At 53.9% G+C, this 23,899-nt stretch overlaps 1 protein-coding gene across 1 annotated transcript; it reads right to left on the bottom strand.

Annotated features, from left to right (window-relative positions):
- Positions 1–21,486: 21,486 nt before the first annotated feature.
- CCR7 (C-C motif chemokine receptor 7) lies at positions 21,487–23,899 on the bottom strand (the record flags this gene model as incomplete). The annotated part of the gene is made up of 2 exons (XM_082297398.1): positions 23,855–23,899; positions 21,487–22,551 (listed from the first exon to the last, which is right to left on the bottom strand). The coding sequence occupies exon 2, from the start codon at positions 22,489–22,491 to the stop codon at positions 21,487–21,489; it is 1,005 nt and encodes a 334-aa protein (XP_082153524.1). The 5' UTR covers positions 22,492–22,551; positions 23,855–23,899.

Here is a 23,899-nt window from a genome sequence, read left to right as displayed (position 1 = left end):
CCTGGAGCCACAGGACAGGGCAGCACCCGCGTGACCAGTGCCAGAGCAGGATGTTTTGGTGGGGCAGCGAGAAACCCTCCAGTGCAAGCCGAGAGCATCCACAGCAGGAGGCACCCACCCCCACCGACCCCCCCCCCCCCAATGTGCTGCTTGTTTAGCAACATTTCAGACTTCTGCAAGGGTCTCCAGGGTTTTGGAAGAGGCGGGTTATTAGGAATGTTGAAATCGCTGCTCCAGCAGCTCCCCCTCCCACTGCCTTACAGCCTTTTCCTCTCCTGGAACAGCTCTTTCCCCCCTGGCAAGAGCTTCTCTGGGTACAAGATCAGCACAGAGCCTGGTCCCCATTTCCAAGAGAGGTCCCAGCATAGCCAGGAGAAGTTTCCCCTCCCCTCTCTGTGGGTGAGCAGTTGACATGGGAGGCTCAGGGACAAGAGTGTCTTTAGAACAGGGTGTCTGTCTAAAAATAGGCTAAATTAGCAAATCCTAAGAATGCTTGAGATGAGTTACAGGAACAGACACTAACAAGCTCTTCAGAACACCACCCAGGATATTTCTTCTCTGAGACCATGGGAACATCTCCCTCCAGCCCTTGTGGGACTCACTAGGCAGCATTAGACAGAGGAATCTGCAGCATAAGAGGCTGTTTCCCCACGTTTCAGGGGTGCCAAGGGGAGGGAGAAGATGGGAGCTGCTGCACGGGGGGCTCTGCACACTGCAGGTGTTTCAGAAGGGCCCTGAACACCTGTGCTGGCCTGGGCACATCCCCTGCAGTGCACAGCCCTGCACCCAGGCCTTGAAACCTTGTGAAGCACCAGAACATGCTTTGAGCTCTTCCCTTGTGTCAAAACAGTAGAGGTGGGACTAGATTCTCTTCCTCCCCTCCTCAGACTCCATTTTCCTCCCAACACATCCACCTACACCAGCACCAGATCTGAGTGCTCCCACCTGGAGCCCTGGCTGCACAGCTTCTGTGCCAGCCTCTTGATGCTCCCTCTCCTCCAACACAAGGATGGAGGCCCAAAACCTGGTTTTGGTTTCACAGCATTTTTGTTACCAACCCCATTCCCAGTACTTTGACCTCCCTGACTGTCTGTGGCTTAAAAAGGTTCAGTGGTACCACAACACCCTGAGTAACTCAGAGCCCCACACCTCTGCCCCAAACCTCTGCCTCAGCCACTGACACTTCTGCTCCCATGTGGCACTTTTATTGCCTTGAAGTCTCCACAATTCTCACACCACAGCCTCCCACGGGGAGGAAGGAGACACTGGAACTCGCACTGGAACACACAATCCCAGCCACGTCACCTCAGCTGAGCTCGCTTGAGGCAGTGGAGGAAACACGCACTTAGACAAATGCACAGACAACAAACACCACTGGAAATCTTAAGTAGGCTTCAAAAGGGTAAGAAAGGTAATTGCTCATGTCATAAACCCCATGGACTACTGAGAAAACCTCAGAACTTTAGCTGGAGCAATATGCATAATTCCACACCATTGCTCCCAGCATTATCCAGCAGCCTTCCCCACCCTGGATCACCACCGCTCGGTCTATGCCCACCGGCAGCACTGCTGGGGCAGGAACAACCACGTCTTGGCTTATTTGAGATCCCTGCAGCAGATTCCTCCCAAGGCACAAGAATAATCCCCAGCTAAATGCAAAGCAGCAGCAAGAGTAGCAATGGAAGGGAAGAACTGATCCGAGCTGCACACAGCATTAGCATAAGAACTGGAAGAAAAAAAAGGACTTGGAAGAAGCATGGCAAAGGCAGAGATGGCCCTGGGAATCAGCACTCGGAGGTACCTGGGCTGCAGCGGCTCGTCCCCACTCCTGCGCGGCTCCGCTGCAGCACCTCCAGCACCTGGAGCTCATAAACCACAAGGGTGGGTCTGTGCAAGGACTGGGTTCTCTGGGAGCTTGGATTTAACGGGAGCACGGTCCCTCCCACCTGGGCCGAGCTTCGCCGCCCCTCCGTGTTCCGCAGGTGTGGTGCAAGAGGGAAGACCCAGACGCCGCGTTTGGGGTAGGAGCCGGGGCAGCGCAGGGCTGGCGAGGGGCCAGGTTGCCCCCAGAGCACCCGGCACGGCAGGGCTGGAGGCAGAGAGCTGCCAGCCAGGGACGGCTTTCGGCTGGAGAAGAGCAAGGTAACCTCCTTGGGGCAGGTGAGGAGTCAGTGCTAAGGCTGCCAAGGACTGTGCCTGCCCCTGCATCCCCCGGGCAGCAGCAGCCCCTGCCCAGCCCTCAGCCATGGCACTGTCGGTGGGGCAGGGCTGATGGGGACTGTGCTCTCCGAACCTCGGCTGTCAGGTATGACAATAAATGAAGAGGAAACAAAAGCACACACTCTTCTCCAGCTGGAGCATCGGAGTTGAGTTCCTCCTGCTTCTTTCCAGAGGTGCCAGCTGCTCCTGAGTGCTGCAGCCACCACAGACCCATTTCTGGGAGGAGCAGTAGATGGGGGGACAGCCTGTCCTCTGTCACTGCCTCGTGGCAAAGGTGCTGCCTTAAGGAGAGAGATTGGTTCAAAGGGAAAGACGTTATCATCAGTCTGGTTAAAGGGCATCTGTCGCCTTCCAAGGGTCTGCCCACGCCATCATCCCAGGACTGTTATCCCTGGTATCTTACAGGGAAAAGATTGAAAAACATATTGAAAGGTAACCATGTCTCTAACACGTGTTTGCAGTGTCCAGCCCAGAGCAGACAGGCCTGACTGCTGCACTCAGCATTCCCACATTGGGAACAGGGGATAATAAATAACCCCCAAGCATCCTTCTGGATTGCTGTACATTTTGGCTCAAGGGTTTCTTCCACTGTCAGTGGGCACAGAGCCATGGAGCAACTTTTAAAACCATGTCTCTGAAATGCCCTTTTTCAAGGAAACTGCCTATTCTGCTGCCCATAAATGCCTTGGGCTCATTGCAGTGTTGCCACACTGTGAAGGGACACTTTGAAACGTCTGATTTTATCAGGAAATAGGCCATATAAACTCCCTGCCTTAAATTCCTTCATCTCACTTTACAATCTCTCCAACGTTTCATTTATTACCAGCCATTGTTTTTTCCTGTCCTTACATCCCTGGGCAAACAGTGTTACATGGCCAATACAGCCCCTTTCCATCTGCGATGGCTGTGGGATTGCAGTGGGAGTGATTTCCCAGCAGCTTTCCTTTTCCTGGCTGGTAAAATTCACCTGGATGAGGTCCTTGACAGATGGAATTTCTAACCTGGAGGACGTTCAGTATCACACACACATCAGCCTGACTCCAGCTGGGGGGAGCCAACGGGGAGTAACGTTGAGGAACCAGGACCTGCACTGGGTCCCTCAAGCTGAGCATCTTCTCTCTCCTGGGGTGCTCAGGTGGTTATAAAGGACAGGGAAGCACCAGGGCTGTGGGGAGAGCAAGGGTTTGGCAGTAGAACAAGGTGTCTCCATGCTCTCCTCCCATTGTTTGCAGCCAGCTCTGAGCACACAAAGGCTTCGACTCTGTTCACAGCCCTGGGAAGCTCAGCAGGATAAAATCTGTTCAGGGCTAAGCACCTCCTCTGGAAAAATCACCCCAAAGTGGCCCTGTGCTCTGCCACCCCAACCCAGTGCTCAGTTGCAGCCAGCACCTGGCACACCTGGTGGGATTGGATGGGACTCACCTGGGGAGCCAGAGTGGCCTCCCCAAAGGAAGGCACTGACACCTCCCACTGTCACCTTCTGCTGACACCAACATGCTCAGCAACCCAGAAATCAGTGCAAAGCTGGTTGCTGTGTGTTTACATCCCGTGTTGGCCCCAGGCTGAAGAGGCCTCTGTGTCCTGGAGTGATGCAAGGCAGTGGGATTTTACTGCTATTGGCACTTAGGAAGCCAAACTGCAAATCTTGTGCTGCTCTAACATTGCTTTTCTGTCTTTTCTCTCTGCTTTTCCGTCTGTGTTGTGCAAGGCATGAGGAGATGGCCTGGGGGAGCAGCTGCTATAGAAAATGATTTTTTTGTAGCAAGGCTGTCAAACTCCTCCCCAGTGCTGAAACAAATGCAGATATCGTAGGACTCCTCAGAAAAAAACGTCATTTACCTCTGGCTTTGACGTTGCTGCTTCTGCAGTGAGGCCAAGGAATTCAGTGGCTCTTTGGCCAAGCTGTTACATTTTCTTTGTGCTCTCTGTATCCACAGAAGATCAGCAGGGAAAAATTAGTGGGGTGCAGGGAGGGTTGTCCACGCAGCAGGGTGTTCTGTCCTGGCCCTGAATCTGTGTCACACAGGTGTAAAAATCTTAACATCAGGGCTCTGTTACCCCCATTAGAACCCAGGTTACACTGAATTTACTGCAGAGGTTTTGGATTGAAGCAGCAATGCCTGTGAGAACCACATGCCAGTCACCTGTGCAGGTGAACTTACCCTGCAGTGAAAATCCCACCAGGAACAAGCCTCTGCGTCGTCCTGGATTTTCCCACCCCGAAGGCCCTAAACATTATTAACAAACAACACATCTCTAAACTTTGTAAATGGTGGTAGAGGTGTGCAGGTGGGCAAGACCATGGTACCACATTTCCTCTGAGGTGGGGTGGGGTGGTCAGCAGTGAGTTAATGCCACTTTTCCCAGGAGAAAGCAGAAGGAAATGAGGAGGAGTGAGAGACTTACTGGGGGAGAGCACTCTGCTCACAGCTGGAGATGGCCAAGGAAAACTGGAGTGGCCACAGGACAGGCTGGAGGAAGAACAAGAGAGGCAGAGAGCCACAGGGTCCCACCTGCAGGGTTGCAAATGTGTAGTTCCTTGTTTCTGGGATTTGAGCAAAATAAATGCCCAGACACCGATGAGGGACCCAACATAAAAGAACATTTTCAGAGGAACAAATATTGGTTATGAATAACACTTGGGAGTGCTTCCCTGGAATGCACCTGTGCAAACGAGGGGAAAAGGATGAAACATCCCTCTCTTTGTCACCTCTGCTTGGAAGCGAGGGCTTGGCTCCTGTGTGAGGCGAGGTGATCCACGGAGTGGCTCCAGGGGCTGCAGGATGTGGAGGGCAAGGTGGGAGGCCTTGGGGCTGACACGTTTGGGCCATGCAGAAGGGCTGGAACAAGGGATTGTCCTCCAGGTCCGTCTTCACCACGGGAAGCCCTCTTGGCAGCGTCCGTGGCAGAATCCTCTGTGATCCCTCTGCTGGTACCTCCTCTGCCTCTTCTTTCCTTGGCTAAACCCGACCTGTCTGTGCAGAGCAGATTTCTCCAGGCATGGCCCTACCCAGGACGTGCTCATAAAGGACAAAGTATTAACCTGACAGCTAAAAAAAGAACAAATAAAATGCGTGAGTTGGCCCCAAGCAGCTGCTCTGCCCTGTGTCCTGAGCTGCCACTGACACCTACTCCCTCCTGCTCTCGGCTCTGAAAACCTTCCAGGAGTCTGACACAGATGAAGCAAAGTGACACCATGTCCAGCACTTCAGAAGTGTCATGGGAAGTTGACCGAGCAGTAAATCTGGGCAGGAAGCAGACTGCTTCTATCTTCCTCCCTCCTCCTCTTCTCCTCACTCCTCCATAGTTCCTCCTTCCTCTGGGCCCTTTGAAAATGAAGAAAACACCTTAAGTGCTGCAATACCTGCCTGAAAAATCCATGAAGGGCTGTGACATTCCGGGGATTGATGGCACAGCTGGTACAAACAAAGCAAGTCTGGGCAGCTCCCAAGGAACCTTCTGAGGGGTTCCTGACCTGCCTTGTACCTGACCAGTGGCAGAGGGCAGGGGAGAAGATCCCAAAGGTCTGGAACTGGGTCCAAACACCCCAGAGACTCCCCCCCTTCCTGTGGTGTGGGAGCTGGAGGGCACCGTGTCCAGCGCTGCTCGGCTGTGTGGAGCCCGAAGCGTTCAGCACTGGGGGGTTTGAGCTCCTCGGCATTTGGGGACCCCAGGAGGGGCTGTTTCCGGGGCAGGGACAGCCCCTCACACCTCCCCTGGACCCCGTTACCGCGGGGCTCCTGTAACAGCCACGTGGGGCTCACGGCTTCCGAGGCCTTGCCAGGTGAGTCACCCTTTTCATGGAACAACAAAACATATTTAGTCAGAAGGGTGACGAGGCCCTTTGGTCTCCCTGAGGGGGTGTTAATCAGCCTCCTCGCAGTGAGAAAGGACCTTTTGTTTCCTAGACCTCACAGTTACGGTTTTCACGGTCTGAAAGTGCAAGGCTCCAGGGAAGTCGCATCATGCTTGGAAGCATCGGTGACCGTCAGAGCCGGTGGGGAGCCAGGGAAAGGACAGGGAATGTGTCCCTATGCCCTGCGGTGGGGCTGGAGGGGTGTCCCGGGCTGGCAGCTGTGTCTGTGCAGGAGGGAATGGAGGAGCAGCGGTGCTGGCCCGGAACGTGCCAGAGGTGTGGGCAGGGCTGAGCACAGCTCCAGATCTGTGCCTGCACACGCCGGGCGCTGCGAGGGGAAAACCACTGACGTCAACGACACAGGATGAGGCCCCGCTGCTGCCCTGCACGGGCAGAGCCGAAGTGGCAGCACCAGGTGGTTCCTGCTGCCTCCCACCAGGAATTACCTGGCTGTGGAGGTGGAGCGCGGACAAAAGCCCGTTTTTGGCCAGCGCTGTGCGACACTGGTTGTTGACCATGTGCCAAAGAGCTACAGACAAGCCCAAAAGAAAACTGGCATCTCGAGGTTCCCTGCCCCACGGGGCACTGCCCCAAGGATGTTGATGCTCAGCACACAACTGTCCTGAGGTGCTGTCCCCCAGGTTGAAGACCTTGGGTTTCTCCGCGGTGTTTCCCAGAGGTTTAAAGGCAGCAGAGGAGCACAGGACAGCTCTCCACAGCCTGAATCTGCAGGTGCGTTTTGCTCTCAGAACCTCAGTGAGTTAGAGACTGGGTTCTTCTTTCCTTAGCAGCAAGCCCTTTCCCTGCCGCAGCTTTGGATGGATCATTTCCAGTGAGGAAACCTCACAAGGGGAGTACCTCCCTCTGTATTTCTGTGGGAAGGCAGGAAAAGGCAGCACAGGTTGCCCCACGTGGCATCATCCATCGTCAGAAGCTGGGACGTCATTGTCCAAAACTTTCCTTAGAAAGATGCTTCCAGGATCCACCCCGGATCCAGCCATGAGCCATTCCACATTGATGTCAGGCACTGAATGAATCACGAAGCCACCTGGCTCCCCACCACAGACACTTTTCAGCCTGTGCCAAGTGACACCATCCCCTTGCAGAGAGTCATCACAGACCCCCTGGAGCCACCTCTGCCAGCAGAGCCCTGGGGACCCTCAGCTGGGTTGTTTGAGGGGGCTCTGCAAACTGGGGCTCTCAGGATCTTCTCAGTGCCTGCTCCAGGCCCCTCACCAGCTCCGCAAGGACAGCATGGTGTGAAGGCACACACCCAGGGGCCATCCAGGTTGGAACTGTAATGCCGTGTTTCCAGGGGAGCAGTGACACTCCTGCTGCTGCAGTTGAGCCTCTGGGAGCTGTTTCTCTGTCCTCTGGTCTCCAGACACTGCCTCAGGTTCTGCTCCCAGCCAGCCAGAGCCAGAACACCTCAGACATCTCCAAAGAGCACATTAGCCATGGATCAGCGAGCACTTCCACACTCCTTCTGTATGTGATCAGTGACACAGGGCTGTGGAGACGCTGCCTGAAAAAACCCCACATTTGGAGTCATTCCAGTAACTATCAGCACTAAATCCCAGGGATTTTCGGAGGAGACTGTCCTGGTCACTCCCAGGCTGAGCTGCTGGGCAGTAGGACTCACCCTCCCCAGTAAGCCAGCAGCAGTTTCGTCATTAAATTCATAAGCTGGTTCAAACTCTCTGGCCACTGGCTATCCCAGGGGAGCTGTGTGCTGGGAGAAGCCTCCAGAGCTCCTCAGCAAGGGGGAGCTCTCTTGGAGGAGAAATCCAGGGGAAAAAATCCTGGTGGTGTTTGTGTGGATCCACAGATACAGGGGCTTCTCCTCTGCAGAGTGAGATTCTCGGGGGTTTGTTTCCCATCAGTGCAAGGTTGGGCTATTTCTGCTGTTCCTGCTGTAAAGAAACCTGGCGTGCTGGCCCTAAATCCTGCTGGCAGCTGGGCCCACGGCGCGGATGCGCAGGTGGGGATGGGGCGAGATGGAGCCATCACACCTGTCCTTGTTTGCGCTCCAGTGACCTCTCAGCAGAAGCATTTCTGCACACACTGACAGCACGGTGAGGGGAGAGACATTAACCTCTGAGCTATAGCTGCTGACAGCTTCCAAACAAATAATCCTGGCAAAGTTCTCTTCTCCAGGGTAGGAGAGCTGCTGGATGTTTCACGGTGGTGGACGAAGAAAAGGAAACGAAGCCCAGCTCTTCTCACGCTGCCTGGACTCTCCTTCCCACCTCTGAACTGCGTTTTAAACTAATACCACAAATTTTCCCTTTTTCAGGAGTGAGACTCCTCCAACCCCAGGGCATGGAACCGTGAAACGGCTTTTGTCTTGGAGCTGGCGTCTCTGTTATCAAGGTGAACTCAAGGAGAACAATTGCTTTCCACACTCACTTTTCCCCTCCACAATCAGCTCTGTTTGCTCTCGCTGTGGTGCCCCACACCAGCACTGATAGGGATTGGCAATTCAGGGGAATTGCTCCCATATTTGTTCAACGGAAAAACCGTAAACCCTGTGAGGAGGGAAGGGAGAGGATTCTGGGCACAGCCAGAACGTTAATTACAGCTCTTACTGCTAATAGCAGGGGTGAGGAGGAACGCGCAGGGACATCAGGAAGGGGAAAGGTAGAGCCAAGGTGTACTGAGGGGCCTCCGGATGGGTGCAGCAACAAAGGGCTGGAGAAGAATAGGCTGATTATTGTGGGTTTACTGGGATAAAGTGGGCAAGGATGGTGAGGATCATTCGGTGCTGGAGGGCTGCCAGGGGCTGTGAGTGGGACAGGGAAGTGCTGAGGGGTGCAGCTCTCTCTCTGCAGCTCTGCAGGGACAGGCACATGCACGTTTCCATCTTACAATGGCTCAGCCTCACTAGAATCTGTAGCAGCCTTTGAGGGACTGAGGATCAAGCACTCTCCCAGCAGCTGTTCCCAGATTTTTCCTGGGAGAAGGGCCTGGGACGAGCTCCCAGGATCCGTTTTCCACACTGAATCCCACGCTGGCCGTGCATAAAGCGCTCCAGTACTTCCTGGGAAGTGGCACCTTCCCTCGGATCACTGCAGCCTGGGCATCACCGCACGGAGAATCACAAGGTGCTGCTTCACCCACGTCTGCAGCCCAGAGAAGCAGCGGGACTGCCGGTGTGGGCTCGCATTCCAGGGGACCCCGGACAATGGGAGCATGGTTGGTGACTGCAGGCAGTGCCAAGGGCTGAGTCACAGCTGCTGACACTTGTCAGGCTGAAAGCATTTTGGTATTTATGGAGGCTGTTCCCAGCCGCAGTGCGGGCACAGCGGGGCCAAAGGCTCCTGCCTTCCCCGCCCTCAGCCCAGCCCGCAGCGCCCTGGCCCGGCTGCTGCCAGGGCCTCAGGATGGGAAGGGCACCTGCATCCCCCCACGGCCTCTAGGCCAGGCCACTTCCCAGTGAAGAGGCGGCTCTTCTTCCTGGCCAAAGCTCTCCATACGAGTCCATCCATTCCTGTCCCACATGGTCCTGAACTCTTCCTTTCCAGCCTTTGCCCTTGGCTCAGGGATGCAAAGGGCTCTCCGACTGGGATGGTAAGGCCATGGCATGGGAAAATCTGGGAACAGCTGCTGGAAGAGTGCTTGATCCTCAAAAGCTGCTACAGATTCCAGTGGGGCTGAGCCGTTGTAAGATGGGAACGTGCATGTGCCTGTCCCTGCAGAGCTGCAGAGAGAGAGCTGCACCCCTCAGCACTTCCCTGTCCCACTCACAGCCCCTGGCAGCCCTCCAGCACTGAGTGATCCTCACCTATCTCACCATCCCTGCCCACTTTATCCATAATAATAACAACCCACAATAACTTGGTAGCAGGGACAGCTCACAGTTAAGAACCAGCGCCCTGAAACCCCTCCACGGGACAAAGAAAGAGGTGCCCCTTTATTAAAACTCTTTGTTTTGATTTGGGGAATCCATTGCTTCGTCTCTTCCCAGCCCTTGCCCTGCTATTGTCCAAGCCTGCAGGAAAAGGAAGGAGCAGAGGCCCCCGCGGTTCCTTCCTGCCCGGAGCCGGGGCAGCTCCGGGGCTGCTGGGCTGCGCTGGCCCCTCTCCGTGAGCTCCAGCCCCCGGGACCACCACGGTGCCAACTTTCACAGGACCACACTGACTGCCAGGCAAAGGAGAGGAAGCTGCTAATGGACGCTAATGGATCTGTGAGGATCCTCCCGGGAGGCAGCCGAGCTGTCCTGAAGGGAGAAAAGCAGCAAACAGATCACTCGCACTTCCAGGGCTGTTCTGGCTGTCGTTCTCAGACATCCCTCGGGGTTACAGCTTCAACAGATTAGAGCAGAGGAAGATCTGCAGCTCCAGGCAAACCACGGAGACAGGTGGGTGGGGAAATCTGGGGCCAGTGCCACTACTCCAGAGGATTTTGGGGATCTCACGCTGTGCCTCGCCAGCATCCCATTTCCGCCAGGTAACACCGGCATCCTCCTCCGAGGAGCTCTCAGGTGAAACACTGCTGGGGCTGGATCCTGAACACAGGGGTGAGCCTGACCCAGTGCCAGGAGTGACACGCCGGCCTCTTTAATTTTTATTTTGCCATTAGGAGTTTTCAGGACTTTTCTCATGGCAAAAACGTGCCGTGGGGAAACAGAACAAACCAAAAAGAGCTGCTCAGAATTTACAAGAACAAGGATGGTTTTGCTCCTGGTTTTGTGGTTTCCCTGCGTGTTTGTGATTTAGCACTTGTCCTCCCTCTGCCTCTCCCCGGGGATCACCCACGGTGTTACGGCTCCGCACGAGGAAGGGATCAGCTCCCAGACTTTCTCCAGGAACCGACCGCTGCAGTGCCCTTCCCGTGCTCCGCAGGCGGGTCATGCTCTATTTGTCGGCTCATTTCCATACCCGAGTGCTGCAGTGCTGCTTCCTCCAGCCCTGCGAATTCCAGTGCCACGGGCTGTGCCAGCAAAACAGGACCGGGAACGAGCTTGTGACATTGGAAACAGCAGCCCAGCTCCGGGCTCTGCTCACAGCCCGAGCATCACCTTGCACTCGTTTCTATCCCTCTGTGAGACACTTGGAGCTTGGTTCCCATCTCCAAAGGGTCCTGAGACCCTCAGGAGGTACCAGAGCAATGAAAAGTGCGGTTTTCCAGCCTGGTTTCCATCTGGGCTTTGCCACTGTGTTGTTCAAGGTTTGGAGGAATGGGAATTGTGCTCGGTGGCCACTGACAGGGGCACCGGGATTTACCTGGTGTAGGGCTGTGTTGGAAGGAGAAGCTGCCAACTGCGGCCAAGAATATTTTTTGTGGATTTCCTGGGCATCACCTGCTCCCTGCAGCAGTGACAAGAAGGGAAGTGGCTACAGCATGTGCTTGGGAGGCACGAGGACATCTGAGCACCAAACGGAGCTTTTAGACCCCTAACAAAAATACTGAAGGGCACCAGCTGCACCACTTGCCCCCGAGTGACAGGCACACAGCTCTGAGACAGGTCCAGAAACTTTCCTGGGAGATAATACAGGGAAGAAAACACATAAAAGGTTAATCAGGGCTTGATCCTGGTGGCATCTGCAGCTCCTGCATCCTGCTGCAGTTCCACTCCTGGCAGTACTGTCCCCCAGTGACAACCGTGTTCATAAAATCATAGAATCATGGAATAGTTTGGGTTGCAAGGAACCTTAACACTCATCCTGCCCCACCCACTCCCATGGCAGGGACACCTTCCACTATCCCAGGCTGCTCCAAGCCCCGTCCAACCTTGGACACTTCCAGGGATGGGGCAGCTGCAGCTGCTCCGGGCACCCTGTGCCAGGGACGGTTCTCCCGGTGGATCGGGGGGTCTCTAGTGGCTCCGGTTCTCCCGGTGGATCGGGGGGGTCTCTAGTGGCTCCGGTTCTCCCGGTGGATCGGGGGGGTCTCTAGTGGCTCCGGTTCTCCCGGTGGATCCGTCGGTCTCTGGTGGCTCCGGTTCTCCCGGTGGATCGGGGGGGTCTCTGGTGGCTCCGGTTCTCCCGGTGGATCGGGGGGGTCTCTGGTGGCTCCGGTTCTCCCGGTGGATCAGGGGGGTCTCTGGTGGCTCCGGTTCTCCTGGTGGATGGGGGGGTCTCCGGTGGCTCCGGTTCTCCCGGTGGATCCGTCGGTCTCCGGTTCCCCCCAGCGGCGGCGGAAGCCGCGCTCGGCTCGGGGCCGCCAGGGGGCGCTGCAGGTGAGGGCGGGGAGGGGGCGGAGCGAGGGCGCGCGCGGCGGGCACGTGGGAAGGCACGTGAGTGCGCGTGCACAGGTGAGCGCGGGGACAGGAGAGGACAGGAGGGGACAGGAGGGGACAGGAGGGGACAGGGGATAGGAGGGGACAGGTGAACACCGGGGGAGCAGGTGGGAGTAGGTGGGGATAGGCCGGGACAGGCCGAGGCCACGTGGGGACACGTGGGGACAGATGAGGGCAGGTGGGGACAGGAGAGAGTGGTGGGGACAAGTGAGGACAGGTGAGCACAAGGGGGAGCAGGTGGGGACAGGTGAAGGCAGGTGGGGATAGGTGGGGGCAGTTGGGGACAGGTGAGGGCAGGTGGGGACAGGTGAGGGCAGGTGGGGACAGGTGAGCACGGGGGGGAGGCAGGTGAGGATTCCCTGCCTGGTGCTGGTGCTGTGGTGTGCAAGGGAGACACGTGGGCAGCATCTCGGGGAAAAAAAAATACCGAAGTGTTTTGTAAGGGGGTGTGGGAACCTTTCCTTGAAAACAGATTTGATGTCACCGAGTGTTTATTTCCATAAGATCTGAGGGGGTGGGCTCTGGGCTCTGGCCCCCGCAGATAAAAGCTGGTGGCAGAGGTGGGGCGAGCGGGGTTGTTTTTGTTCCATTTGTCTTCTGCAGAAGCCACAAAAAAGGACTTTTTTTTTTTTTTTGCTATGCAAACAAGGGGGAAAAGACAAAACCTAAGTGGATAAACGTGCGTGGAGCCGGGGAGGTTTCAGTTTGGGGGGAGCGGGTTTGGGGGTGGATTAGAGGAGTTCAGTTGGTCCTCACACACACGGGAGGAGCACAGAGGTCCTGGGTTGGGGGGGGTTTGGCCACCCCCTGGAAAACGAGCCTGAAATCACTGTGTTTAGTGTTTCTGCACTAAATTCTGTACATTTTCATGTGCGTCTTTGGTGACAAATACAGAATCGGGGAATATCCTGAGCTGGAAGGGACCCACAGGGATCATCCAGTCCAACTCCCCTCCCTGCACAGGACACCCCAACAGTCCCACCCTGTGCTGAGAGCGGTGTCCAAACTCTCCTGGAGCTCTGTCGACCCTGGGGCCGTGCCCATTCCCTGGGGAGCCTGTTCAGTGCCTGACCACCCTCTGGGGGAAGAACCTTCCCCTGCTATCCAACCTAACCCTCCCAGACACAGCTCCAGCTGTTCCCTGGGGTTCTGTCCCTGGTCACCAGAGCACAGATCGGAGCTGTCCCTCGGGAGGATGTTGAGGAGCCTTCAGCTGCTCCTCACACTCTTCCCCTCCAGATCCTTCACCCCTCACAGCCCCCTTCGGATGCTCTCAAATAGCTTTAGATCTTTATCTTTTACACAGGGATTACTCCAGAACAATTTGTTGACACGGTGGGGTTTTAGGGTGACAGAACCTCCCAGCAGAGGCACCATTTGCTGTCGGAGTTTCTGTCCCAGCCTCTGCCAGCTGTAGCTTCACGGTGCAGAATTCACACCTCTGCAACTGTTTATTGGCACCTGCATAACGGTGAACAAGTCTTTGAGTCACTGATCGCTGAAGTGACAATGGTGTTTTTCTCAGTTCATCTACAAATTCAGAAGCTGAAGCCACCCATTCTTGCGTGGTGAGAGAGAGACTGAAAAGCACAATGAGCCCTCGTGGGGAAGTGGGTGTGTTTGTAAAGCTTGCTTGAAGAAAGCATCTTCTGCTGCCTGACAAATCCCATTTTCCAGGCTGGGATTTTTCCAGAGCAGCTGCACTGGAGTTTCCCACAGGGTCCCACGTGGTAGGAGGTGGCTGGAAAAGGCCATTTATGTTTTCCAGAGTTGTCTAGGAAATTAGGGTACAAAGCCAGTGGAATGTGATCTGTGGGAGATGTCATTTCTATGGGAAGATGTAAGAAACAGGATGGAGTTTAGCACTGAGAATGGATTATTGAAATCACGTGGAAGAGGCATGGGCTGATCCAGAGGGAAGAATCAAGTGAATCAAAGCCAAATCACTTCCAGTAGATTTAAATTAAACCAAAGTAGAGCAAGTCCATTTTTTAGCCTGACAGAGGGATTCAGTGGGATTCCACACGATCTGAACCCACACCTTTACTTCAGGGGTAAACTTTCCCGAGTTTTTCCCGGAGTCCTGGCTTGGAGGGCAGGAGGTGTCTGTGGATCACTTCCCAGGCGTTCCCACATGGTGTCAGCAGCTCTCAAGGAGAGTGCTGTGGTCGGTCCTGGCCGCCTGTGGGGAGTTCAGAGGTTTGGCTGGGAGCCCTCTCCCAGGAACAGGGAACTTGTGACCCAAGGCAAGAGGAGACGAGAGTGGCTCCGAGGGAAGGACAGGGAGGAGACCATGTCCCTGCTGTCCTCTATCCCAGCTTTCTGTCTCTGCTGGTTCCCAGGGCCAGGATGGCCGCAGGCAAGAGGGGATGGTGACCACAGACCTGTGCTGGGTGTGCTGTGGGTCACTCAGAGCCCGTCTGGGCTGTCCTGTCATTCCTGAGGTTGTCACTCAGGCCCTGGGGAGGTCACCAGTGCTTTGGGAGGTTCTTTCTGTTCTGGGCTTTTCCTTTTCTTTTTTTTTTGTTTCAGATGTCAGGGAAGAGAAGGAAGTGTTTCCGTCTTGGTCACTGGAGCTCTGTTTCATGGTGTGTTTCAGGCCATGTGCCATGACCTCCTCCATGGCTGCGGGAGGAAATGCCCCGTGAGGGAAGGCTCTTTCTGCCTTGGTGATTATACAGGGGGCTCATTTCCCTGCCAGAGATCAGGAGCAGGTCCCTGGCAGGGGTGGAACATGTACCAGAAGTCCCCTAGGAGGAACAGCTTTTCTGCAGAGCTGATGCCTCCCTAGAGCATCACTCCTGTGCCCCAGCCCTGGGGCAGCTGGGACAGGACCTGTGGCACGGCTGTGGGGCTGCTCCCCCATCCTGAGCTCCCTCCAACCCAAACCATTCCGTGACGACCTTCTCTGGTGTGGCGGGTGCAGGTCCAACACCACAGCCTGGGTAGTGCCTGGAGCAGGCTGCCCAGTGAAGGCAGGAGGCTCTGGCAGCTTTTCAGGGCTTTTTTGTGGTGTTGGGGGGACCTTTTCTGTTGGCTGTTCTCTGCAGCTCCAAAACAGCCTCACGCCTCTGGCTGTTTGGGCTGCGCAGGCAGCGCTGGCACGTGAGGTCGGCTCGCGTGGGGAGGGCTGGGGGGGCCTGCCAGGAGCTGCTGGCAACACAGCTGGGTGAGTCTCACATGGATCTGGTGCCTTTCCAGGTCTGCTGCAACCCTCCAAAGCCTGGTGGGAGCCACGTCTGTGGGGGCCCAGCTCTGCGGTGCCCCACGACTCCCACCCTCCGCACACAGTTGGGGGGTGACGTTTGAGGCAGGAGCCTTGTCCCTACCTGTGACCCCCTGGCGAGGCAGAACCAGGACCCACCTGCAAAAGCGTGGAACTCTTCAAAGGGGCTCGTGCAGCACCCGCTGAGGAGCTGAGCCTGGGTTAGTCATCCATAAAGAGTTTTGTTTTTTTCCTCTCCCACTCCCCGCCCTGGCACAGGGGTTGAAGCTCTTTCTCGCTGCTTGGTGTGGCCAAAACTTAGGAGAAACATATTATCTCCCAGGGAATCAGTCAACTCTGCCCTGAAAACGTGAGTTTCCCTCTGTGCAGCCCCAACAGTTGGGTTTTGCCCCAGAGGGGTTTGATTCTGCTGTGATTGCCCTGGAGTGAAACCAGGGCTGCTGGGACAGGTGTGCACACCTGGACACGTGTGTGTGCTCACTGAGCTTCACACGGAGGTGGGACATTCCCTGATGAGGAGACAAAGTCGTGGGTAAAACCTCCAAGATCCAGGAACTGGAACTGGTGAGAGAAGTTCTGATTTTGGTACAGAGCAGCATGCACAGACTCTAAATCCTGGATGGCCTTTTTGTCTATTTCACTGGAAGTTACATGGCCTTTTCCTCTCCTGCAGGACGATTCTGGACATTAGTATTGTCCTTCAGTCACAGAAATTTCCCAGTAAAGCCCCTGATCACTCAACAATAATTTTTGTGCCAGCACTCAGCAGCACAGAAAGGAAAGCAGCTCTCTGCTTGTTTTTTTTTTCTTTTTTTTTTCTTTTTTGCAGACAATTGAATTAAAAACAAAGCAGCAGGAAGGGAAGTTTCGGTTCCTGCACATGAGGAGCTGCAGGGGCTCGGCAGTGACAAATGCCTGGGCTGGCTCTGCAGCTGCCCTGCACGTGGAGCAAGAAGGCTCCGTACCTGTTCAGACCTGAATAAGGTTTCTGCAACAAGCTGTGGCAGTGACAGGTGGTGGTTTAATATCAACACTTGACTCTCTGCTGGTTTAATATCAATACTCAGCTCTGCAGAACTGGGGTCTTAGTGAAAGGTGAGAGTGAAAAAATAACTTTCATTTTGGGTTGGTGGCTGCCCCAGCTGGGCTTGAAAACTGGCGATTTGTGCTAAATCCGAACACATGAAATTGTGTTTCGTTTCAGCAAGAGGCCGGCAGGGCTCCTACACGTGGTGTGAGCACAGAGCCAGGGACATTCTACCTGGTTTTAGTGCTTGGGGAAGGAGCAGGACAGGCTGGGCTCTGTGAGGAGGAGGGCTGGGGACACCCCCCACTCCAGGGCTCTGAGGTGGTCTAGCAGTGGGTTGTGCTGCTGCCATTGAATGCAGCATGGTGCTGCTTAGCTGGTTACTTTTCCTTATATCTCTACTGCAAGTTCTTGTCCCCTGCTTGGTGCCAACAGTTGGCTCTGAGCTGATCCTGCCACCTTCTAATCCGTAAAATGTCCTCATCAGACTCTTTGATTTACTTGCTTTGAGGTCATGAAGCTGCTTGTGATGATGCAAGCAAAAGGCAACTGATGGCTCAGCTGACTTCAGTTTCCCCAGATCCCTCTTCCAGTGGCCCAGGGATGGATTGAACCCCCACCATCCTCCCTGTGGGAGGTGGCCCCAGGCAAGGCAGCTCTGCCAACAGGGACAGTTGGCTGTACAAAAAGTTCTCCCCTGAGATGTGACACCTCCACCCCCAGAACAGGAGTTTGGGGTTTTTTTCCTTACAAAAGAAGCTGCGAGGAGGAAGCCATGGCCCGCTCTCAGCTATTCTGACTGATGCAATGTGCCCCCACCCTTCCCCATCACCCACGGGCATTATTTTTAGGGTTTGTTTACCTCACTCGGTTCCAGCTCATTCCTTTTTAGGGTGACAAGGACTTCCCTCATGCAGCTGCCCAGGTGGCACACGAGAAACCACAGCCCTGCCTGGAGAACTTTCCCCTTCCCATCAACTGATTCACCAGCAAGTGGTGGGGGGCAGCGCCTGGGACAGCACAGAGAGGGAGGTGACACACCAGTGCCCTGGGATAGCTGGGAGCAGCTGCCAGCTCCCAGTTTACTTGCTCCTCGTTCCAGTTTGGCTCCCACCCAGCCCAGATCCATTTGGCACGAAGGGCTTTCAAACTGTAACTTAAAAATACACACGCACAGAGATAAAGAACTGTCAGGGAAGGAGAAATGATCAGCAGTGATGCTTATCCAGAGCAATGAGGAGTCCAGGGCTTCTGAGTGATGCAGGATTCCCCACAATAACATGGAACAGGGATTGCAGGAACCACCCAGACTCCACACAGCTGGGACTGGGCAGTCACTCCCTCCCGTGCCTTTACGTGGTTTATGGCGAACCTGTGTCCCCTTTCTCTAATGAGGGCCAGGCTTTTTTATTGGCTTTTTAAAGAAGACTTGGAACTGTGAAAGGAAATAGGCAGCTCTTGCTGGTGAAAGGTATTAAAATGGGTTAAATCTGTCCTAGAAATAGAACTTTTTTTTTTTTTTTTGGTAACAGGTTCTGTGTGATTTGGCTGTAATATTTGTGGCCCAAGTTGTGATCTTGTGTGGTTGCTTGGTGGGTGAATTTTACCGGTTTAAGTTAGGGCTTTAAGGGGGTGTCTCTGTTTTCTTAATCAAGAAAGTTCTTGAATATTAAGAGTTTGGCTCGCCTCAGAGGAGCAGGGGGAATGGTTGGAAGGGCTGTGGCTCTCTGCAGATCCCCAGTTCTGGCTCCAAGCCCTGCTCAGCTGACTGCACCTTGTGCACTTTAAATGAGCTCTTGGGGCAGTTGAGGACCTCACTGCAGTGAGACCCAATGTTTATGTAAGGATCCCTGGGTTTGGGGTTCTGCATCTTGTGTTGTGCCTTAGTCTGGAGATGCTGCTTGAGACTCTGGGCCAGATGCTGGAACTCACCTTGTCCTTTCTCTTCTGGGAGAAAACGGGAGACTTTCATGGCTCAGTGAAAGCAGAAATGTGCCTTGGCTCTGGCACTTGGGTGTCAGGCTCCTGTCGTGTTCTTTGAGTTTCTTCCTCTTTGATTCCGTGGTTCCAATTACAAGGCACTTTTTGTGAAGGATATGCCCCCCCCCCCCCCCCCCCCCGCCTTTCCCTGTGTGCTTTGAGGCACAGATTAACTGGGGAGGTCAGGCAGGAGCATTGTGTTCATTGTTGTAGTTCCTACTCTCATCCTGGTTGTGGGTAGGGGTTGTAGCCCCCAGAGCTGCTGCCTCGCCCTGTGAGCAATTCCCACAGTAACGTGGTGGCTTATTACTGAATTTCAATTAAATGTGAACAATAAAATGCTACAGCTCAAAGACTTTTCACTTAAAGGTTGATGAGTAGCCATCAGGTATGTCCAGCTGTGGAGCAGCATTATAACAGGTGGGTTAATGGTTAAAAACTCCTTAAAGTGCTGGTGACTTGTTTCTTTTATAATCCATCAGCAGGTGAAGTAAACCAACATTTTTCTATTTAGTTTATTTTCCATGCTCTCTCACCTTCAGGGCAGCACTGGTGTGAAGCTGAGCTGATCAAACAGCTCCTGACAGGACAGAAGGATTGACAAGGACTGTACAAGGATAGAAAAAATGCAATGGAAAACCAAAAGTATTTTGTTTAAATCGTTATAATTTATTTTTCTCAAGTAGCAAAATACAGTCAGTTTTCAGACATCGGGGGGAACCTCAGGCTGGGATCTTAGGCCAGTGTTAACATGACTCATCTAAATTAGATGCAAATGTGTTGTGTCTGTTAAATTTAACCAGGGGAAGCCAGTCACTCCGACATCACCACTGCCTCTCTGAGCTGCAGATGTCCCAGAGGGTGCCTCTGCATCTCATTTATGGAAGCAGCTGTGTGTTATCCTGTTTGGAATTTGTTTGGTCTATAAAGACCTGAAGACCTCTCCATTTGCAGGAGGGGAATGGCTTTTATCAACAGGACACAAGTACAGCTCCATGTGCTGGTGGAGCAGTCTCCTGGCTGGAATAGGGTGAATGGATTCTGCATGAAAAGGTTCCATGGAAGCAGAGTGTTCTCGGGGTACATTCATGAACAGATTGAACTTTGTCTGTGTGAAGCAGCTTTACATGTTGAATATACATTAACGACCTATTTTTACTGATGAGGATAACTGCAAATACCCTGTGCTGAGGGTGTCCTGTGCTGGGGGTGTCCCTGGCTCTGGCCAAGATCTTGATAGCTGTGTCTTGCCCAAATAAGGATGAGGAGGAAATCAAGGGCAAAAAGCTGTTCAGTGTTAGTTGTCACCCCCTGTTTCATGTGACAGAGAAGCAGCACTTCTGTACAATTACCTGGGCATTGTAAAAGAAAATGAGTTCAACAGTTCAGCACAGTCAGGTAACACCGAGCAGAATATCCTCTCTTCCCAAATCCCAGCCCTTGGCAAAAATCCCGTACACCAGAGGCAAATGGTTTATAGAGAATTTATTTAGATCTGGTGGCAGCCAGGAAAATAACTGGCAGTGCTGTCTCAGACCCAGCCAGTGAATTCTGTCTTGGAAAGCTGATTTTAGTCCTCAGTTCTCTAAAGCAACGCTTTACAACCTATGAACCAGAGAGTTCTCTGTGTCACTCCTGATGGATCCATGTGTTGAAAAAAAGGATAAATGTCTGTTTAGTGAGTGTTTTGCTGCTCATGGTTCTGTGTGTTCAGGGGAACACGGACATGTCTTCCCTGTCAGCCCCGGGAGCAGCTCCAGGCTGAGGCCTCTCTCCACTGGTGATGGCTCTGGGAGAGCTGGGTGCTGTGGGATGAGAGCACACAGGACAAGGACAGGGACAGCTGCCCAGACTCTGCAGCAGCTCCTCCCAGCTGACGTTCAGCTGTCCCACGACAGTGGTTCCCAGAGTGTTCATCTGTCGTCAGGAATCTTCGCTCTTCCTGTAAAAGCGCCAACTGGAATTACAGTCTGGGCTCCTCCAAGGTCTGACTTTCCATGACAATAATCTGCTGTTCAGCTGCCATGGCCCTGGCAGTGGTGAGATGGGATTGTCCTTTGTGTTCAGATCAAACCTCAGTGAGCAGTCTTTGTTGGCGCCGACAGTGCCGATGCAAAACACGCCCCAGTAGCTTATGAGTGAAATACAGATCTGACTTCAAAGGCAGCTGAAGTCCTGCTAGAAGGACTGGGAAGGGAGGAGAAAACTCACATTCATATTTATCTTGAGGTCAGCAGGTGATAGCTCAGAAACAGGCAGGAGTAAAGTGGAATTTGTACTTTTCCTGACAGAGCTATGAGTGGCTACAGTCTTATATGAACTAATTGAAATTATGGCTGGAGTTTGTGTGGATTTTGCATTAGCTGTGGTCATCTCTCACTTCCTGTGGGGAAGGCAGAGCAGCCATGTGCTCCGAAGCTCCACAGCTGGGGTTGTGTGTTGCATCGAGCCCGAGGCTGTGGGTTTGCCTTGGACTGACTTAGTGCAAGGGCATTTCTGTGGGGCTGTAGAGCAACGGTTTGTCTTGTTAAAAGCAACATCCAAAGCAAAGGTGATGCTCCTGGAAGCTCAGCTCCAAACGACAGTTCTGCTGCACCAACGTCTGTTTTCTCTTGTACTTGTCACTTTTAGGGTAAATGTTCTATTTTGAGCATTTCTCATTTTGACAGGGAAAGAGTAAGCTAAAGGTGAAATGACAGGAGAAATTGTAGACTCACCACCTGTCCCTTGCTTTGCTGTTAGTGACAACTCTATTGTAAAGTCTCTCCACTCATGGGATATTGGCCAGCAGTCCTCGCTGCTTGAAATAAGGGGAGGCTGCTGGATTTTCCCCTCGCCTTCTCTGCACTGTGGCAGGTCTTGCTCTGCCAGGAGTTCAGCCTAGAGAAAATGTTCAAAACCATTTCAGCTCAGCCAAAGCATGCCTGGAGCTCGGCTCACGGGGAGAAGGTGGTGGTTGTCTCTGTCTCCATGGCGAAGGAGGACCTCTTGTTGTCGCGGCAGGTGGTGAGCTGCCAGAGGCGCTCCTGGCTCAGGCAGCCCAGCTCCTTCAGCAGCTTGAAGAGGTCGGTGCGGAATTTGACGCCGATGAAGGCGTAGAGGAACGGGTTGAGGCAGCATCGGAAGCAGGCCAGGGTGTAGGTCACGTCATCTGCCACATCCAGCGTCTTGCTCTCCTCACACGAGCTGGTCTGGTTGAAGGCTGAGATGGTCTTGGCCAGCATGACGCCGTTGTAGGGCAGCTGGAAGACGACGAAGACGATGACCACAGCGATGATGACCTTGATGGCTTTGTTCTTCTCAAAGTTGCGGGCCTGGAGTAACGTTTTGATGATAATGAGGTAGCAGAAAGACATGACCAGGAGGGGAATTAAGAAGCCAAACACCATTTGGGACACTTTGATGCCAGTGTTGAAGGTCTGCAAGTCATGAGCAATGATGGAACAACGGGGATTGCTCTCTGAGTTGTTCACACCACTGTGAACCAGCTCAGGGATCGAGAGGATGAAGGCCAGGATCCAGATGAAGACACAGGTCACCTTGCTGATGAATATCATCCGGGGACGCAGGCGGTGAGCCGAGGCAGCCTGGACGATGGCAAAGTACCTGTCAATGCTGATGGACAGGAGGAGCAACATCCCGCTGAAGAAACTCATTTTGCAGATGCAGTAGACGGCTTTGCAGGCAAAGCTCCCAAAAAGCCAGTGCGTGGCCGCACTTGTGGCCCAGAAGGGGAGGGTCAGCAGGAAGAGGATGTCTGCCAGAGCCAGGTTCAGCAAGTAGATGTCTGTCATGGTCTTCAGTCTCTTGAAGTAGATGTAGGTGAGCATCACCAGCCCGTTCCCCAGCAGCCCCATGATGCAGATGAGGCCGTACATGGCTGGGAGGAAGGCAGCACGGAAGTTACGGACCTCCTTCTTCTCACACAGGGACTCGAACATGCTGTAGTCAATGGTGGTGTTGGAGTCGTAGTCATCAGTGACATTGTCCCCAGCACAGAACTGGAACAGGAAAGAGAAGAGTGTGTTGGGACAAGGACTGTGTGCCTGTGTGGCCGTGCTGGGAAGGGGGCCTGGAGAGAAGTCCCAGGGAGTTCCCAAGTGCAGGCTCATGCCAACATCACAAACAGAGCTGACATGACCTTGTGGCTGAAAGTGTTTCCCATAAATATGTGAGGTTTGGGGCTTTTCGGGGGGCTCTAAGTGGGAATTCCACCAGAAATGTTTAGTGCTCAGCCAAAGCAACACCTGCAAACCCTCAGACATGTGGCAGCTTTCCAGAATGTCCAGGACCTGCCTCCAGCTGTGTGTACACAGCTGCCTCTCAGATAAAATGTGAGAAATAAAAAGTCCTTCAGCTAAATTAAAAATCAAGGAAGGTGACTGTGAGGAAGTGAGGTGAGTTCAGCAGAAGCTGTTTCCGTGTCAGCGCGGACACGGTGCTGGCATCCCATTCAGGCCCCTGATTTCAGTTCTGATTATTCTTGTTTCATCTTCCTACACTCCCATAACCTGCAGGGCAGACAGAGCCTGCGGTATCTGTGCCCTGATTTTTGTGACTTATTAGTCTCCAGAACCTTCTCCCCATTGCACAGAGATGAAAGGTTTCCCCTGGATACCCCCACCCTTTATCGGTGAGCATCTCGGTGCTCTCCATCTCGGCAGTTTGGCTTTCACCACATCCTGCCAGGCTGCCAGCAGTGAAAGGGAGAAGCACGGGCTGCTCTGCTCTGCCCTCAGGCTGAGCCCCATGGAGCCCCACGGGCTGGGGGGTGGCCAGTGCTGCCAAGGGACCAAGCCCCTGGTTTGGGAGCAGGTCATGGCACAGCTCCGTGCTTGGGGTGCTCCTTGCTGTGCCAGGGGACTCTGAGCAAGAACAGGCAGAGGAAGATGCTGAACTCTTCCTCCTTGGGCACATCCCTCTCCAGCACTGTGCTCGGTCAGAGCCCAGCACCTTGACCAGGAATTTGCAGGGAGTGGGAACCAGCTGCTTGCTGCAATCAATGTGGGGTGCTCCTGTGTGACCTGGAAATGCTCATTTTGGGGCTAAAAGGGGACTCACACAGCCCAGGCCATCTGAAAATCACTGCATTTGTCACTGTTTTGCTCTCCTTCCTTTTGTTTCTCTTGTTTGTTTTTCTGTAGCTGGGCTCTGCTCTCACCTCCCACAGCTGGATCTTGGGGTGAGCAGCTGTGTCCCCCCACATTTCTGGGACTGTGGGTGGCTGCTCAGAGTTTTTGAGATCTCCCTTTACCCACAACACAAAGCAGCTGGATTTCAACAATGTTGTTGAAAACATCTTACCTGAAAAACAAGTGGCAGGCTGAAAACAAGGGTGACCTTTAGCTG

This window comes from Coloeus monedula (assembly GCF_965178545.1).
Source record: "Coloeus monedula genome assembly, chromosome: 26".
NCBI lineage: Eukaryota > Metazoa > Chordata > Aves > Passeriformes > Corvidae > Coloeus > Coloeus monedula.
The sequence above is the reverse complement of the archived record's forward strand: the minus strand, read 5'-3'. Positions and strand labels throughout refer to the sequence as shown.